We start from the raw sequence: 19,051 nt of genomic DNA on the forward strand, positions 1-19,051 counted from the left end.
ACCTCAGAAGAAATTTTGCTTGAAGTGCAAAAGCTTCATCACCATAGAAGCTTGTAGCAAACAGTAACTCTGCATGAAAAGCATGCATTTAAAATGCGCTACATGGTGATAACAAATTAAAAGTGTGTAACAAGAATTAACAAAAGACATTGAAATTCATTACCAAAGCCGCTTACACAGAAATGTAATGTCTTGTAATTATGTAAAGTGAGTGAATTGCAGTGTTTTGAAAAACTGAATAAACTTAAGGAAGTCGACCAAAAGGAAGCCAACATGCCGCAGGTAGTTGCTGAGCTGACGACCATTCTGTGAGCAGCTTATGCAGCACTTTGCTCACAAGCATACAGGCCAAATATTTCTAACGTACTGAACAGTTGATGTTTACATTTACACCACAGCCCAACGTGCAGCAACGGAACCAGGAAACAGTTCTGCAGTCCAGCTCCACTGAATTGAGTAGGCCATGGGGTACTCAAACTTTGCATACCCAACAATGAAACCATAGGCAGCACTGCCAACATTCAGCTGCTCACTATGGCACAAGGATGGCACGTCATCCGCATATATTGGGGTCCAAAAGCAACTGCTCTTTGTAGCACAAAGTGTATGAGAACACTGCAGAAGCACAGCAAGACCATCCTTTGTGCACACAATAACAAAGCGATGCACTTGGGCATGTGCAGCAACTCTTAGCAGTTTACGAGAAACCTTTGATTGACCATATTCTGTATGCAAGACAAGAAAAAAACACTTGAGAAAGTTACAGTCACTGGCCTCTCGCAAAGCACTCAGTTGCACCAGAACGACTGTTTGCAGCTGAGGAGCTCGAGTCAGATATAGTAAGGCCACAGGAGGGGAAAGACAGCAACACCTGCAGGAAATGACTACTTGGAGGCGCAGCTGCAGTGACGCGACACAAGTCCACACATCACTGGGGGGCCTCGCCTTGACGACACATTTTAAGCAGGGAGCAGGAGAGGCAAGGTGGCACGACCAGGCGATGGGTTTCGTTCACTTGGCACATGCGCAGAAAAAGGCAGCGAGCCGCTCGTCCCACAGTTTTGGGAAGTCACGCAACTGCAAGAAGGAAGACACTCGAGGCACAGCATTGTCGCGTGAGCTGCGAGACCCACAGACAGCTGGGAAGTCCCTGGCCAGAGAAGATGCAGTGGGAGAGTGCTGCCGGCTGCAACACCACAGTCCTTGTCCACTTTGCCCACGCACACACACAAATTCAAAGATACTAATGCTTCCAACACACAATTTCTCGTGCCCAGTTCTATCACAATGCCACAAAGAAGGTGCCGGGGCTTTCTCGGCAAGCAGGTCCTCCTAAACTTGCAAGCAGCGGAGACCCTGGATCACTCAGGTTGCGAATGTGGACAACAGAGAGCACACCACAGCCACGATGAGTGCCAATGCTGCCACATGTGGTGTCGTGGAGCCGCCTGTCTTTGGACGAGATGTGGTGGAAGTCGAGACGCGGGTTGTCGGCGATGGTTGATCAACTTCAGGTGCTACACAAAAGAGATCACAAAAATCAGTGATGCTTCTCGTGTTTCGCTCTACCTGAGGTACAATACAGTCCCTCAAAAAAATGTGCTCCCCAGATTTGCTGATCATTTATTGTTTTCATATTTCCAAGCAAAAGAGGGTGAAAATGATGCAGAAAGTAATTTTGCTCCTATATAGCACAAATAGTATCACACCATCTCTGCAGCATCCTTACGCTACAGAATGACTAAATCTGCACCTGGCAATGCAAGAGGTCTTCAGCTATTTAACGCACATAGCAGAATTAACAAGCAAATGAACACTGCGAGCACATGCAAAAGCTGAATCCTGCTACCAGAATGGCTAGTGACACAAATGCTCCTGCTACAAATTCACAAAGCTTGCATTTATGTAGCCTTTGGAAAAGAGGGTCACTTCTGCATTCCAGAAAATGTCTATAGAGTTTATGGGTGGATAGCATGCGTACTTGAATTTCGAGAGCTTGCTCTAGTTGCTTCTTTCCAGCGCAATTGAGGAGAATACAGACGGAACACATACACATACACCAGGAACTTCAGCAATATTAGCAAATCTCGGATTTTTAACAGGTTCCACGCAATTTAGAATGTTACAGAGAACGCTAAAACTTTTGTAAGCTTATCATATTATATAATATTATCAAAATTGTAGCAAGTTTTGAATCTTTATTTAGTAGAATCTGCTTTGCCAGAATGGCAAAAGCAATTTTCAGTACCTGTCATTCTTACAGAAGTTGCACTGAAATTACATTCTAGAACTTTTTTGACATATTTTGACAAAATACTACTGTTCAGGAATTTATTAAATAACTTGTGTCCTGTAATTGCATAAAAATTCCCAGTGAATATACTTGATCTTTCTTTCTAATGCTCAATCGCAGATTTTCAATATGTTTTAAGAATGTTTGGTATGAGATCCTAGTTGCTCTTAAAAGCAGCAGTAGCAATAGTTTTTGCCAGAAATGATAGAATTCCTGGTGCAAAGTGCACTTCTGTCAGCTAATGTTGTCTAGAGTGGTAGACCAAACATTACTATTAGCCATTAGCAAGTGGTAGCAATTATTTTAAGAAAAAAAAAATATATATATATATATATTCGTTTGCCGTTATTCATGGCTAATTCATGCAGTGGATTTGTGGATTCGTTTGCAAGGTACAGCCACTCGAAGACCTTTAGAAAATTAAAAGAGGTCGATGTCGCTTTGTCAATCTGATAGACTAGTATTCATTAAGTGCCTGTGGAAGCTGCTTGTGCGACAATGCCTATTATCAAACATTCAATACCTTCAAAATAGCTGCTGCATGAAAGATGTGTTACATTCTTATAGACAAAGCCCTTGCCTAAGATCAACCTAATTTAGGCCACGATAGTATTTGCACAAATTAAAAGAATATGAATTGCACCTGCTTATTAACTTATTACCGTATGTATAAATTAACAAAATGTTATAAATATGCATGGCAACAGTTGCCTCATAAGCGAAGCACATACCTTCCCCACTGCCAGAGCCACTGTCGAAGTCCTCGTCATCTGAATTGTCCTCGCCTGCCCAGGCACCACTGCCGCTGCCTTCCATCACGTAGGAGTCCGATTCCGGCATCATTGACACTTTGTGGTTGAGAATTTCCTGCACACACCATGAACATGATTTGACAACCATAACAAAGCATTTCCTCGAGCAACTCGGGTGGTATAGGTTACAAGAGGCACAGAATGTTTAGTGGGCGAGTTCAAAATTGCCATGTATAGATGCATTTCTATGCGTGAACAAGAAAAGAGGTGTCAGGCCATGAAGAGCCCTAAAGCATGGCTACTTGCCCTACCGCTGGACCATTCTGTGGAGTTGTAGAGCAGACACGAGGGTGACAGGTTAGAGCAAATGCACCATGTGGCCAAAATATCCCGGCATTTTGTGCATGTCCAATGAAAAACACATGTGACATTCACAGCTGTCACCATCTTAACAGCAATTTTTTTTGTACATGATTGTGCCCCACACCATTGCAGCCAAGTATGTCCCGCCATTAAATCTGAAAGCCAGCACACCAGTTTCATTATATATACTGCCACCATTTCTGCCATCTTCAGTGACATAATGTGGCTGAGCCAGCCAAACCAAAATACAAGCAGAACAAACTGATACAATGCACAGAGATCACAAGACTTCCTTTGCTGTTCTCACAGGAGCAACTCGAATTGCTCTCAGCCCAGAGGAACTACTTGTGCTGGGTCACTGGTTAACAATGCTCCCTCTTGTTTTCACCAATTGAAACATTTCTGCTCTCTGGAGAGCACAGAGAGTATGGTTTTAAGAGCTCCTGTTACCGCAAGGCATGTGCCTTTAAGAACTACCATCATTACAATGGCATGTGCCATAAACTTGAACATTAAGTGACTTCGAAGGCAAAAGCCATGCCAGCTTAGTGGACGTATTACTCTGTCCTCACCGGCTACTGCACAGTACCAGCAGTAGTCCGCAAGCATCAGCTACCCCGTGTTTTATACTGCAAAGAGCAATTGGCACTCAAGAAACAGCTGGCTAGCTGGCCTTAGTAGCATGCCTTTTCACAAACATGACAGCAAGCACTTACGGTTTTTTCAGCCATATATACTAATCTGCATCATGGTGTGATATCAAGATTACTCATATGTATGCCACCAAATCAGGAACTAGGGACTTCATTACCGAAAAAGAAAGTTTGTATTCAAAACCACTGCAAGCCACAATGCTTAATCTGCTGCAACAAAAAGTTTGCTATGCTCGAAGCATTACAATGTCATATGATGGAACCAGTGAAAAAGCAAAGGTTCAAGAGAAATTGCAATCTTATACGTTATATAGTAACATGTCTTATGAGATTGCAATTTGTCGTTTATCACATAGCGTAACAATATAAAAGTTAACATCATTTTCCTAAGCAGTTGCACAGCATAGGTTCAAGACAAATTACAATCTCATAAAGTACGTTATGATAGTAAAGTTTATTAATTTATTGTACACTGCAGCAACACTAAATGTACTCTCATTTTCCTACAACTTGAAAATATATGCTGCAGTCAAAAACACTTCACTGCAATGCCATGGCATCAAGAGGGTGATTAGCCCAGCCTATATATTACTTTCACAATTAAAAAGATGAATTTTCGAAATGGTCTCATCACAGCACAACACAAAGCCTGTTCTCAGCTTTGGCATAATGTATATGGCAGATTCAGAGCTTTTCACGTGAACGGTTTGTTCGCGGATGAGAACATGCAACAGTTCCTTACTGTTGTCATTTCCTTCAGGCGACGTGCATGTGTGTCCAACCAAGAGTCCCATGTTGACACCTGATGTCTTGCTTCAGGGTTTTCATGCTGCGCAGCTACACCAGGGGTGACCACAGGCTTGACATATCTACACATACAAATGACCAGTGAACAACGATGCCAATGAGCAAGCAGCATATGCACTTCAAAAGCAGTCACAAAATCAGTGGGTAAAGATGCATGGCAATAAAACAGAAGACGTAAATAAGGTTACCATATTAGCATGAATCTAACGTGCACCTTTATTAGAAAAAAAATTGGTCCAGAAATTGCCTGTGCATTACAATCGAATACAAAACCAAAATGGCATTCGCAACAGCCTACCATCAGACGCAGCGTCATCGCCATCACGAGATGGCAATACAGCCCGTTTTCTTGAAGACTGTGGGTTCATTTTGTGTTCGACTACGATCACTTTAGGAGATACTATAACTTTCGTGAGATTTTGAACAACTCTGCACCCGATGCATTGGCGTAAACGGCTCACCACTTCTGATGCTGTGTCAAGCTGCATATTTGCACAGAGCAACAGGAATGCTCTTGGCCGAAAATTTCGACAAACTGATGCTTATTCATGTAATATCTCATCTCTAAAAGTGATCGTTAGAGAATACGGCCTTGCGTGGTTAGTATCTGTGGCCAATGAAGCGCAAATGGTGATGACTTACCGCTTCATTATGAAAGCTCATTAAAAAAAAGTTTCCCTACTGTGAAAATTCTGCACGTCTTGTTTGTCTAATTGCGAACGTGGGGACATATGGTACTACTACATTTTTCTTTTATAAATCGGGTGAATATTACATTCAGGTGCACCGTTACTTTCTTAATTTAAGCCCACGAAAATTGGGAGCAAAAAATATTCGGGGGCGCGTTAGAATTGTGCAAGTACAGTTTGTGAAAAAGCGTAGCAGACAGCACCATTCAGTTGTGTGATTGTATGTGAGCTTGTAGCTGCATTCCAGATCAAGCATTCCCGAGACTATCTCCTAATATCCAAGCGAAGAGGGACGAGCAAAAGCATGTCTGCTACTCCAACAGGTTTGGACCACAGACCAATTTGTGCGAGCCAGCTTTTGAAGTTCAGGCTCAATGGACTTGAAAAAAGGCATTATTGAGGCAGCTAGCTGCTTTGTAGCTTCTACTGTAGATAAGTGTGCATGCTCACAAAGCCAACACCAACACGAAAATAAGCGTAACTGAGAAGGCTACACTGAATATTTGCAAGCACTCCATATAACCCTGTTGAGAAACCTGCATGCACATGCAGACGTTTTCGGCAGAACATCACATGGCTGGCAGGCCTTGCAGGAGTAGTCAGGAGCTGAATTGACCGCATTCAAGAAATAAGTCATCCCCATGTACTCTCCAATCCAACTTGCCCTTTACCAACTACGCCCCAGCCAAGTACTCGCAAATTTTCTAGTATGTTGTGGCTGCATCTAATCCACTGTTGTCCACCATTCTACAATAAGAAACCATTTATCTACCTTTAGCGCCGGGATCGCGAGCATTTGCTACAATGAATGATAAGAACGGGAAATGGATCAAAAAATATTGTGGTGTTTTACTTGCCAAAACAACATGATTATGAGACGACGTAGCAGGGGACTCTGGATTAATTTTGACCACCAGGGATTCTTTAACATGAACCCAAAGCACAGTACACAGACGTTGTTGCACTTTACCCCCATCGAAATGAGGCCACCACGGCCGGGACTTGATACCTGTGCACTCAAGCTTAGCAGCACAGCGCCAATGCCACTATGCTACCACGGCAGGTGAATGGGTCGTTACAAAAAAATTATGCAGAAACTTCACTGGAGTTGTCTAAGTATGCATAAGCGTGCCCCCAAATTTCAGTTGGCCCAGACCTAAATTTCAAGTTTGCTCACCCCGAAGTTTAAATTGGCCCACCCCAAAATTTCAAATTGGGTCAACCCAAATTTCGGCTTGCCCACCCAAAATTCCACATAACCCACCCCCATATTTCAAGTTGGCCCACCCCACATTTCAGTCCACCCCTACTATAGGCTTCCCAATGCATTTTCTGTGGAGCACTATGTATCCCTATGGATATGCATAAATCCGATCATATGGGTATCCTCTCTGATCAATTTTATTTTTAACCGCCGAGGTGGCATAGTGGCTTAGGTGTTGTACTGCTAAGCCTGATGTTGCGGGATCGAATCGCGGCTGCATTTTGATAGGGCTAACGTGCATTGGGTGCACGTTAAAGAACCCCAGGCGGCCAAATTATCCCAGAGTTCCCCATTACAGGGTGCCTGATAATCGTATCATGGTTTTGGCACGTAGAACCCCACAATTTATTAATTTTAAAAATAATTTTTGTTGGTTTTAATTCTTCTTTGTCACTTAAAAAGCTACCAATCATGCCTATTTACACTATTCTAACGATTAAATGTCTTAATTTTGCAAATTATGCATTTTTGTGCAGATACAAGGCATTACTTTTTGCGTGACGAGCAGATTTTGCAGAGGTACTCGCCAAAGAATGCTTACGCTTTAATAAGACCTCTGCTCTCGTGTTCACGGCAATTACTCGGCTATTAGGCGTTTCATGAACATACCGGCGGAACGCGGCGTCTGATTTCATGAAAAGCTCGTCACTGGTGGCCAACGTAAAGAAAAGCTTTTAAGACCTGTTGTGCCGCTACTTGTGCACGTACGATGACGGCAAAGATGCATTAGCACTGACAGCTGTGTCAGAGGAAGCAGTCATTTTGCTGATGATGATGCGGCAGAAGGTAACCTTTCGCGATCTTTGTCTTAATGACTGGCAATTATATCACATGTCTCGCCTCTTCCTCGGGCGTCCAATGCTGGCTGCGAGTGCGGACAATGGCTATAACAAAAACATGAATATAACGAAAGTAATTACTGTTCCACCTTCTACTTCGCTATAGCGAGGTGCCGCTACTGTTGCCATGGCCTGGTGCTTATCAACTGAAAGCCGTATATTCCAAAACAATGAGGTAGGCGTCATTGCCATTTTTTCGTAGCTTTTACTCTTTAGACATTGAGATGCAGCAACAAAGTACGCACCGTCCAATCTGGACGCCATTCCAGCAGGGAGGCGGGGCCACCACGTCCGGGTCACACACAGCGCCGGCCAGAGACGAGAAGAGAGTGCGCGAGGCGCTGAGCTGTCGCAGAAGCTCACGCTGCCGCGACCGCAGCGCCGCGTCCGCGCCTCGCAGGGTTGCTCCCGAGGGTCGTCGCCCGGCTGCGGCAGGAAGCTCAGTCCGGTTCTCGGTTCGGTTGGTGCCACCCGGGCGCCGCCGAGGGTCACCACATTCCAACTTCACCTGGAAGCAAGCGGGAAGTATACCATGAGCTGCTGCTTGCGAAGTGCTCATGGCCTCTCCCAAGCAACCAAGGATATCCGTGGGACGTCCGCCACAAGTCTGAATGTCCATCCATCTAAATATCAATCACGGACGTCCATAGGACGTCTGTCGGAAATTTGCGGACATCCATCGGATGTCTTTTATATCGGAAATGGATATCCATCGGACCTCCGACGGATATCCGTGGTTGCTTGGGCTGTTTTGAAACAAACAATTGATTTGATACATGGGGTTTAACGTCCCGAAGGAACCCTGGATCTAAGAGCTCCAGGTTCATTTTAACCGCCTGGGGTTCTTTAACGTGCGTTCTTTAACCTTCTTTAACACGGCCGTTTTTATACTGCGCACCCATCGCAATGCGGCCACCGCGGACGGAGATCGAACCCATGGCTTCTAACTCAGCAGCCCAACGCCATAGCCACTGAGTTACCGCGGCGGGTAAACAAACAATTCAAATTACCCAAAGAATATACATCAAGTCAAGCTAAACTAGCATACTGGTGCTCCAGATTGTCTAAGGCATTAATTATAACAACAGAGCTGTGCTTAATTTTGCAAGAAATAAATTTTGGCGAGGTAAACATAGGACAGGGTACTGCCGCCACAACTGTGAAAATAAAGAATACAAGCGTGCCTACCTTGCCCTCCCTGTTTGCACCCTCTGCATAGCTGCATGCATGGAGCCAGGATATAAACTACGAGCGAGCATTACGTCACTCAGCCAGCCAGCCAGCCATGCCCTTCGCATTCTCTCTCTCTCAAACAGTCGGCCAAACACGTGATCTGCGCTCAGCGGGCTCAGCCAGCCCAGTGTGCTTGGCGCCCGGCAGGCTGCACTTGTTCCAACCGCACTTGTTCGGGTGCTTCGCCAATCGCTTTCCGCACATTTTCTTATAGTACGCAAGCTTGGGCGATTTTGGTAGTTTATTTCAACGAATACATTTGTGGACCGTGTCGCAAGTGCGAGTGCGGAGGCCGCCACGTTACTGGCGCACCTGTTCTCGTCTCGAAAGAGCGTGCGCTAAGCACGGCCATCGCGGCGGTGAAAGACACTAAAATGTACCGCGACACGATCACGAACAGGGCTGACGTTTCTCTGCTTCAATTATTATTACGCACTGCTCCCTCTGTTCTTTCCTTCTACCATGGCTGCATGTAACTTAGTCATCTATTTTGGCACAATGAAACTGACCCAACAGCATTTCCGCATCTTCATAATTTCAATCACTGCAGTTGTCAATAGCCTACGATCATGCCACTAGTACGTGGAAGCGCAATGAGGACAATACGCACCCTCTTAGAAAGTTCAGGACCATTCTCCATGGCGTGGATGACAGCTTCGGATACCCTTGAGTCCAGCAGTGACAAGGCCTCGTCCAGACTGTAAGCACCGACCAGCCGCGGCAGAAGACGGTGCAGGGCCGACACAAGGTCACCCCAGGGTGTTTCCAGGTCCTCCAGTGCAGCCAGGCAGCCACCCCGGGCAGCATTCACGCATAGGCCCGAGCATGTCGGGGCCAATGTTGAAGACTTTCCACTCCTTTTGGTCACTGTCGGAAAAACGTACCCGTGCACTCATTTTTTTTATGTCGACATATGCTGTATAGGATTCACTCATAATATAGCGCATTCAAATGTACAGTCGAATGCTTGAGTTACAGGCCATTAATGGAGTGATTAGTATGGTTCAGCAGCCGCAGCGCATGGGTCACTGTTCTTGCTCTAATATGTTGGCACAGAGCCACGCGTGTAATCAATCAGATGCGATAGCAAAGATTTGGAGTAATGACATACAGGCAAGGACCAAAGATTAGGGGTATCTCTAACGACAGATAACCTGCCAATCACAAAATGCTACCCTCATCTCTATCAGTTTTTCTATATATGTGTAGCATGTCATATTTATCCATGTGGCAAATAAAACCAGAAGGCCAACATTTCAAACATGACATTAGATATGGACACCAGCTTCGCTGTTCTGGTTTAAGTTTTCCGTCTGCATTCATTTGTCACTCACTGCACATAAACGCACTGGGAGAGGGACTCCTCACAGACATATCTCTTCGCTGAGGCCTGATTGGACGATGCGAGCAGAAATAAAGTGTTTATGTTCTAAAAGGCCAGCGCCTATGACCCCAAAGGGCAACAGTGCACACAGAATCTAGTACTAGCACGTTGCAAACAATTTATAAAACATTGCAGTAAGAACATCAAAGAACAAGAATGAGACAGACGGTGTGATATGCTGACTGTAGTGCCGGGTTGCATTTACTGGTAGGTAACCTTCGATTAAAAAATGTAAATTCAAGGTGCAATAGCGTTGCAGGCGGTCCAGTCGGGTACCCGAGTTGACAGCAAAATTATAAAAACCAGGCAAAGTGAATAGTGCCTTTGTGTGGGCTCCTGGCACCCAACCCAGTTCAATCCTCATAGTATATCTGGCCGTTCAGATTGACACACGCTACGCTGTTTTGCCGTCAGGCATCAGAATCGCTGAGCGTTACTATGTGAATTCCAAACGCCTGTACTGAGAAACCTTGCAAATAATACCATTGTTTACACCGGAAACTCGATTGCAAATTATGACAAGGTCATGGCGCAAGGCCACATGAGCGAAACGTATCGTGGATTTCCGTCTGATTAAGGTGTGCATGGCAGTATGCAATCGATATAAATGTGCGGCCGCGCGCCAATTCGGTTCACAGAGAATTTTCGCGGAAGAAACCGATCAAGAGAAATGAGTCCGCCGAGAGAGTGCAAGCAAATGGCAAAGCAGTGTTCTTCCCCCTCGCCCCTTCATATTTTCCATTTTTGCATCACTTCAGCATTGCCCGTGAGGTACAAGGCTATCTGCCTCGTGCTGGACCATCCATTTCATCCAACTCTAGATAGTACACCTCTAAAGGCGTCGATACAGAAAGAGTGCAGTGGTCATAAGAGCGTATAGCTTTGCTACCCAAGGGAATCATCCGCGTGCGACCAAGAATGAAGTATAAACTCCCACCAGCGCGCATGCATGTCACCTAAAGAGGCAAAGAAATACAAATGCTATGGATATCAAAAATAAAATAGAGTAGCTTTTTTTTTTCCTTTGCTTGGATGCATCGTCATGCTGCTACTTAATGGAGCGATGACTACACGACCGGGGAATAAGTATACAGGCGCAAACGTTTACCCAGACCGCATACACGCCACCACAGGCACAAGAACATACACTCAGCGTCAAAAGTTTGCAGGTGGCGGATTTCCCGAAATTGCTGCATTGCCGCTTAGTCTAATTGCCAGCAGGTAGTAAAATAGAAAATAGTACCGCACAGAGTTAGCCACATATGCTAGTTAATGGCGCAGATATAAATTCCAGGTTGCGGAAATACCCAGGTTCTTCCAAAAGCTCGCGCCCCATTAACTTTTGACGTCGACTGTACATGCCGGAGAGACCGAAAAAAAAAAAATGTTGCGAAAAAAAATTGCTACATCATTTAAAATGACCGATATTGCTTACCGGAGTCGTGAACCGGTATACGCTCAAGCATCCAGTATGGAGGCAAACTCAAGTACGCGTGCATACATACTCCGTACTAAATGCAGGGACAAACAACACATGCATTTTGTATAGATACCATTCAATGCTCGAGTGCATACCTTTGCCCACTGTCGTGGGCGGCAGCGATGCGCAGGCTCCGCAGCCCAGAGCTCGGGCCAGGGCCCGGGCGCAGTGCGGCTCGGCGTCGTCCGGCGGCGAGCTGGACGCATTGACCACCTCGAGCGCCAGTCGCGTGGCTCGAAGCACAGTGCGAACAGCACCTAGGGACTCGGCCAGGGAACCCTGCGCAACACACAGTAGTTTTGTATATGCGGCACTGCTTCCAACTCTAACGTGATTATACTGGCGCATACACAACATGCAAAGGCATACGGCACTTCGCTTCACACTTGCATACACGGTAAATTAATCTGAACTCTTTGAAGTTCGGTTCTGTAATCGTTCTCACGTCCGGAAAGACTGGTAAGGTTTCGCGCTGCAGTCCAAAATCATTTCATTCCGCTGAAAATTACACCATTCGCCCAGTTGGCCCCATTCGATCGGGTTGCACCTATTATATAGAACCCGCGCCGCTGTAAACAAGAGTGCGTGGGAAATGGAGATGGGGAAAAACGAGAGCCGCCGACCTGCGCTCCACGATGAATTGTGGCAATGACTGCCGTGATGGAACGATGCGCATCGGAGTTGGCTGGTGCTTGCGCCGAGTCGAAGGTCACCGTATTTATTTTATTTGTACGCCACTGCTTCGCAACTCGGTACTTTCCTATACACTCTTGTTTATCTCGCCGAGACATGTGACCGCAATTGCCGAAGTCCACGTACGCTGTTTCCCCAGAGCCTATATGCAAACGACACCAACGACAATAAGGCAATTGCCAGAGCTGCAGGTTACCCCTAGTTCGCGCCTATGCAGCATGTAGTCGTACAAGCGTTGTGTATGTTCGCCAACGACCATTCAAAGCAGTTTCTACCAATTATTTGGAAGCGATCGGTAAGGAGCAGTGTATATCACCTTGCTGCTTATTCACATGTACAGGGTGTCCCAGCTATCATGCATCGCGTTTAAGAAGATGAAGACGGGCCATTCTACAAAGTGCATATTGTTCACAGTCGAGTAGAGCAGCCGCCAGTAATTCTTTGTTGATGCCATTGAATTTATTAATAGCAATTAGCTCGGTTCTTTAATTACTGCTCCGAATGGCGTGCTGTCAATGAAGAATTCGCAGAAAATTGAAATAAACTTAAAAGTGGCATGTTTTCAGTCTAGTACTTTTGCCCGTTCAATTTTTCTGGCTAACAAAAGATAGCCAGGAAGAAATGAAAAATATCACATGACTAACCGTCCGCCCGCATCAAAAAGCAGCGCCCTCAAACACGCTCCACAGGAGTTAGTGGGCGATCTGTCGCAAGCGGATTGCGCCAAAAAAAGTGCCGTCTATGCTCCACTAACTGCTATGGAGCGTATTTGAGGCGGCTGTTTTTGAAGCGGGCCGAAGATTCGTCACGTGATGGTTTTTTTTTTTCGGTTTTCGCTGGCTTTCTTTCATCAACCAGAAAAAAAAATTTACGGCCAGAAAGCACCTGGCTGAGAGCATGCAAGTTTTAAGTTTCTTTCAATTCAGAGCAGTAATTAAACAATAGCTAATTGCAATTAATTATTAAAGTGAATGGTATCATCACCAAAAAATTACTGGAGGCTACTCTACTCGACTGTGAACAATGGTTCTGAATTTCCTAGCAATCGTAGTTATCTTTTTAACACAGCACACATAATCATCGTGAATTGTTGCATTTATGATGCAACCTTTTGTTGAAAATGATTAACGCGGAAAAGCCACAAACCTGTCTAGGTCGAGAGAAAGAATAAACTTTTATTCTGAGCAAGCGCAGTCTGCGCCCTATAGTGGGTGGCCTCTTATTCCAGGTAGCCGCTGTCTAGGTCGTCGTTTAGGCAAATGCATGTATACTACCAATCACTCTCACGCTGGCCGAACCAACGAACTTGTCAGCTAACTTAAACACTAATGCCAGAGTTCATTTTAGTAATTTCTCTAGAAAACTCTATCTCACGTGGTGTCGGACCCTGTGTCGTATCGTGTGTGTCCTGTTTACCCGGCGCAGCTGCACTATCCGGGAAAACAAACCGTTCTGCATAATGACGCAGATGGCCTGAGCCCCTATACGAACCGTCAGCAAAAAAAAAAAAAACTTTCCAACCTGCGAAGACTACCCTCCTCTCAACTTTGCATCAACCCGTCCTGCACAAAGATGTCTCACACTGGAGGCAACAGCTCCTACTCCATCGGGAAGCATGCACACATACGTGCCATGCGTCACATCACGTTCAGTCAATGCGGTTTGTGGTTTGACGAAGTTGCGCATAGCAGGACATATGTGGATGAGCTCGTTTCTTTCTGACTGCGACTCTTGCGGCGATCAAGGACCCGAGATGGTATCGATGTGCGCCTTTGTCGTATGCCGGTCTCGCCGTCGTCTATTTTGTTCCCGTTTTCAACCGTCCAAAGCAATGTAATAAAGACTACAGTAAAAAGTGAATGATATCGCATCACTGGCACGCTTCGATGCCTACGAAGAAGGGCCACTGAACGTCTGCAAATGAGCGAGGCCCGACGCGCAGTCACATTTAGAGTGATAGGCCACAACAGCAGGTGCCATATTCTGACTCTGCTGCTTTCCGATGAATTAGAATCGGATACAAGCGGATGCAATAGGGATTCAGTGATTTCTGCTTTCCCCATTTATAAAATGCCTAGATAATCCATCTCGTAAAATATATACTACTTTGTTCATTCGCTCGTCAAAGCGCATATCCGTGCTCCCGCAGCGCATTTCTCACATAGAGTTAGTTTATTTCTCTTCTTCCACGTTGTGTAAAGCGTTGTCTAATGAGAAGCTATATTATTGTTATCCATCGATGCACTACAGTAGGTGAACACCACATCTCAAGGATTGATTTAGTTGTTGCCTTCATTTATGAACGCGCAGACACTAAGCATGCCAAAATAACGCCTACTGTCCGGAATGTTGTCCGCATGTTGAGATTTGAAACCACAATCTGACATCACGCCTTTTACCTCGTAAACCCTCAGCCGTAACTCGCTTCGAACAACCTTACCGGATGTCTACGATTCTGCCCAACCGTAAACTCTTGGGAATTCCGAAAACACCTCGTTTGAATGTATCGGCGAGTTCTGATGGGCTTCCCTCGGCGCATCAGGTGCACATGTGCAGCTGCCTTTGTGCCCCTGCAATGCACCACGGGCGATGCTACCACAAAACGCTCCCATAGGGGTGGCAGGTGAACCGATTGCAGCAATGCCAGCCACGAACCTATAGTGCTTTTCAGCGGATCACTTGTCGCACACAGCGTAGTCACCACCTGTCATCCACCTCCCTCTCTCCTGGATTCTTCCCCTTACTCCGGTGTGAGGAGTAGCAGGCTGTAGACACGCTCTCCAGGCCAACCTCTCCTCCTTTTTCATTAAAATCTCCTCCTCCTCGCTTATCGCATTATGCCTAGTGTATAACACGGACACGCAGGCACAGCAGCAGTAAGATAAAATTATGAAATGGGAGACCGATCGGAGAGAGCGAGTGGGTGGTCTGAACCAGGGCAAACCCTCCTCGTTAGCCCGAAGCCCGTGCACTTCGATCCATGACGGCAGGTTACCTAAATTTCCCGACTGCCATAGGATCTAGTGGTGTTGCTCCCGAGTAAGCCGCTGTGATTCTGACGTCACTGCTTTTGTCACGCCAGCCTTGACAGTGGAATTTCGGTCCAAGTAGCATTACGTCATAAAGCAGAGTGCACAAGCATCTAGGAAGCGTTGACCATGGCCGTACTGATCAGGAGATTGTTACGGGGTTTTGGCACCCTCCCCCCCGCCTCGAAAATATAGCTGCAACGATACGCGTATACCGTATAGCACAACTTATGCATATGTCATTATACGTTATACGTCAAAAGACATATGTTTGTACTACTATATGTCAGTGATGTGCATGATTCAGGTGCAAGAATAACTGAATATTTCAAAATGGCCACCGCTGTCCACGCAGAACCTCTCCCAAAAATAACTCCAGCAAACGGGCCCAGTTTTAACATGCCAAAGCAAAAGAGGAGTTATGACAGACGGCGCATTAGAACATTGTGAATTAACTTCGACCACATTGGCTTCTTCAGCGTGATAGGATTGTTGGATCGAAAGGACTCATGCTGATCAACACACACCGAAATTTGAGACTCACTAAGGAAGAAATTGACGGGAAAAGTGCTATAAACTGTTCATTTGTTACATGCAGTAGGAAATGTATGCATCCCAGAAGAAAGCACGCAGGCAAGCTGTTCTCAATTTTCACAAATGAATGGGCTACTTTTCTGCAAAGCTGCCGCGGCGTCTGAATTATCGAGACAGCAACACTTTCGCTATACCTCTCTGGCTCTTTTGTTTTCATAACGGCTGCAACTGTAGACACACGGCCGGACTGTCTCACGGCAGAGAAAGTGACCGAGCATTTCCGATATCTTCAGGTCCCTTGCCGTGTAAAGAACTTCTAACTCCCGAATTTCCACTCAGTTCTAGACTCGACTGCCGACTTCGCGCAAGATGGCCTCAGTGTTCGTGGCGGAATTGTCCAAAAAAGCTGGTTACATATGCCGGATATTCACTGGCATCGTCTATGTATATAAATATTCATAAGCTAATTCAGCTTTCCAGCTTTCTGACTAGTCATTTTCGCATTAAACGCTAACTACTAGTGATGCTGTTGCAACAACTGCTACTACAGCATACTCCTGCTGCTACTGCCTTTCCTACTTCCCTACTTTCCTACTAAAGGACCATATAAACTCCTACCACCATCACTACTACTACTACTACTACGTCGGCTACTTGACACTACTGGTATGACAAACTTCCAGTTTGTATCCAATGTCCAGTTCATTTGTTCGAGCCCGTCGCGTTGCGTGCCGTACCGTGATCTTATCCCGCCTTGCCATGCCTAACCCTGCCCAAACTGCCCTCGATGTTTTCCTAAAGCACCAGGAAAAAAATTCACAGGGTCTCTTACGTTATCCCTAAGACGACTTGAAGGCGAAAGCCCAAGTGGTGATGTATTAAAGACGGACACATGACATACACATCCCCCTTAATTCGCTTAGTCTACGTCGCTTAGTCATCCCTCTTAATTCACTTACTCCTTCATCCTCCTAATTTGCTTAGTCATCCCTCTTAATTCCAAAGGTCGAGGGTCGACTCCCACCCAAACTTGTGGGTTCGAGTGCCTTAATTAACTGTGTCCTAATTAACCCAGCCTTCATCAACACCAATGGTCGTGTGTTCGAGTGCCTTAATTACCTGTTCCTTAACTTCGCCTGAATTAACTTCGCCTACCAAAGGTGGTGGGTTCGACTTCCACCGAAGGTCGTTAGTGCGACTCCTACCAAAGGTCGAGGGTTCGTAGCCTTTTTTGTAACTTTCGCGTCGCCGAAGCATTTTCGCTCGTCTGACTGACTAGTGAAACATACACAAGGCTTTCGCCTTAATAACGCGTGGAACCGGCACGCGAGACGACCGTGAGCCCTGGCCCTAGGTCCGCGATACATACGCGCCGGCGACATTTCGCGTCCATCACGCAGTGACGCAAACGCGTCGGGCGCTGCATGCCCGGTGACGCGTCCCGTCTCGAAACGATGAGTGATGGGGATAGTATGCGCTCGCCTCGCCATCCGCGAAAAAGAGAGAGACAGCAGCCGCAGAAAGGCGGGGATACACCCCGCCGCCAAGGAAGCTTCCGTAATGACCCAGACTCCTGGCAGCCTGCCTGCCTGCCGCGGCTGGAGCTGGCCGCCCTTGCAGCGCAGCGCATATCCGTCACCGGGCGACGACGGGCGGACCGATATCCTCCTTGCCGCACTCAGTGCTCCGCGCGCTTCCATTGTTTTCGCCCCCCCCCCCCCCCCCTTTCCAACACCGGCACTACCTCAACCCGCCACGACACCGTGCTGCACCGATCCGCGGCGACCATTTGCTAGTAGCCGTCGTGCGACGCTGAAACGCGCTTTCGCAAATGATCCCCGCGGGAGAAGTGCATGCCCGTCACCGGGCATTATGGATAAGACACGCCGGGATGCAGGCTGACGCGCGCTGCTGTGTCGCAGTGCATTCATATATAGCCTGCGACACTGGTGACAAAAATAAAGTTCTTCATACCATACCATACTGCTGACAAACTTGCCTATAGTTCGTGTGAGCGGGTAGTTTGTGTATACCTGGGGCCGTATTCTGAAACGTTCCACTTCGGCGAAATTTCTTTTTTTTTTTCGCTTTCAGGCGCGCGCTGACTGGCTGGTTGAGCTAAATTGAATGACGTCGGGCTCAACCAGCCAATCAGCTCATCCAATTTTGCTTTAAAGAACAATCATCGCGCGCCTGAAAGCGAAAAAGAAATTTCGCCGAAGTGGAACGTTTCAGAATACGGCCCGGCCCCTGCGCGCGCTTTGAGCGAGTGCGTACGCAATTACGTTCTTGCGCACTTCTCGAGGGACAATGCGCGTGTACGACATCGGACGCCACGCGCTTAGCTCGTTGTACTATTTCATCATCATCATCATTACTAATCCTCGCCGCCTTTTATTTATTCCGCGTACCCTTGAGGCGTCTGCCATTGTGCGAGACCGTTACCGCGATTTTCGTCTTCCGGTAGCCTTCTCTTTTATTGCGATAGCAATTATATGGACACTTCAACCGGATTTCTGCCGTCGGCGTCGCCGTTGCCATCGCCGTGAGGTTCCCTATAGATAAAATCTTCGCCGCGCGCCGTATGCCCGAGCATACTCAATCTCCCACGCGCAAGCAAGGAAGCGGGAAGCCAGCGCCGGAGGGAGCGGGGGGGGGGGGGGGCGCACTTCTACTCTGCCGACAACCGCGCTCGTCGCTCGCTCGCACCGTCGCTTATCTCCACACGGCTCTGACCTTTATGCGCCGTGCATTCGCCGCTCAGTTTCCGTTGAAGCGATAGACCGCACGTACCTTCGCCCGTTGCTGTGGCGTATGCGCTTGCTGCCAGCGTTTTGACAGTCGTTGTCTGCAGTCATTCAGTGTGATCTATTCATATTTGTTTGTGCGCGCTCACACCAGGCTTGTTCAATCAGTAAGTAATAGTCGGGCCACATTTTCCAACGCACGCTACACATGCAATGCTGCCCGGATCGGCAGTGCAGCGCTACAGGTGTGTCCCTTCGCACGCGCTGCCCACGGGAAGCGCTTCTCATCAA

The 19,051-nt window shown here is 46.7% G+C and overlaps 1 protein-coding gene across 1 annotated transcript in view; it reads right to left on the bottom strand.

Moving 5' to 3' along the window:
* Positions 1–6: 6 nt before the first annotated feature.
* LOC119441666 (glypican-5-like) overlaps positions 7–19,051 on the bottom strand; it is a 117,831-nt gene continuing 98,786 nt past the window's right edge. The window contains 6 exon segments of the mRNA XM_037706261.2: positions 7–1,517; positions 3,025–3,160; positions 4,804–4,930; positions 7,906–8,168; positions 9,504–9,760; positions 11,853–12,036. Coding sequence (XP_037562189.1) covers positions 1,366–1,517; positions 3,025–3,160; positions 4,804–4,930; positions 7,906–8,168; positions 9,504–9,760; positions 11,853–12,036 — 1,119 coding nt within the window. The 3' untranslated portion in view covers positions 7–1,365.

Source organism: Dermacentor silvarum, chromosome 2, assembly GCF_013339745.2.
Source record: "Dermacentor silvarum isolate Dsil-2018 chromosome 2, BIME_Dsil_1.4, whole genome shotgun sequence".
NCBI classification, from domain to species: domain Eukaryota; kingdom Metazoa; phylum Arthropoda; class Arachnida; order Ixodida; family Ixodidae; genus Dermacentor; species Dermacentor silvarum.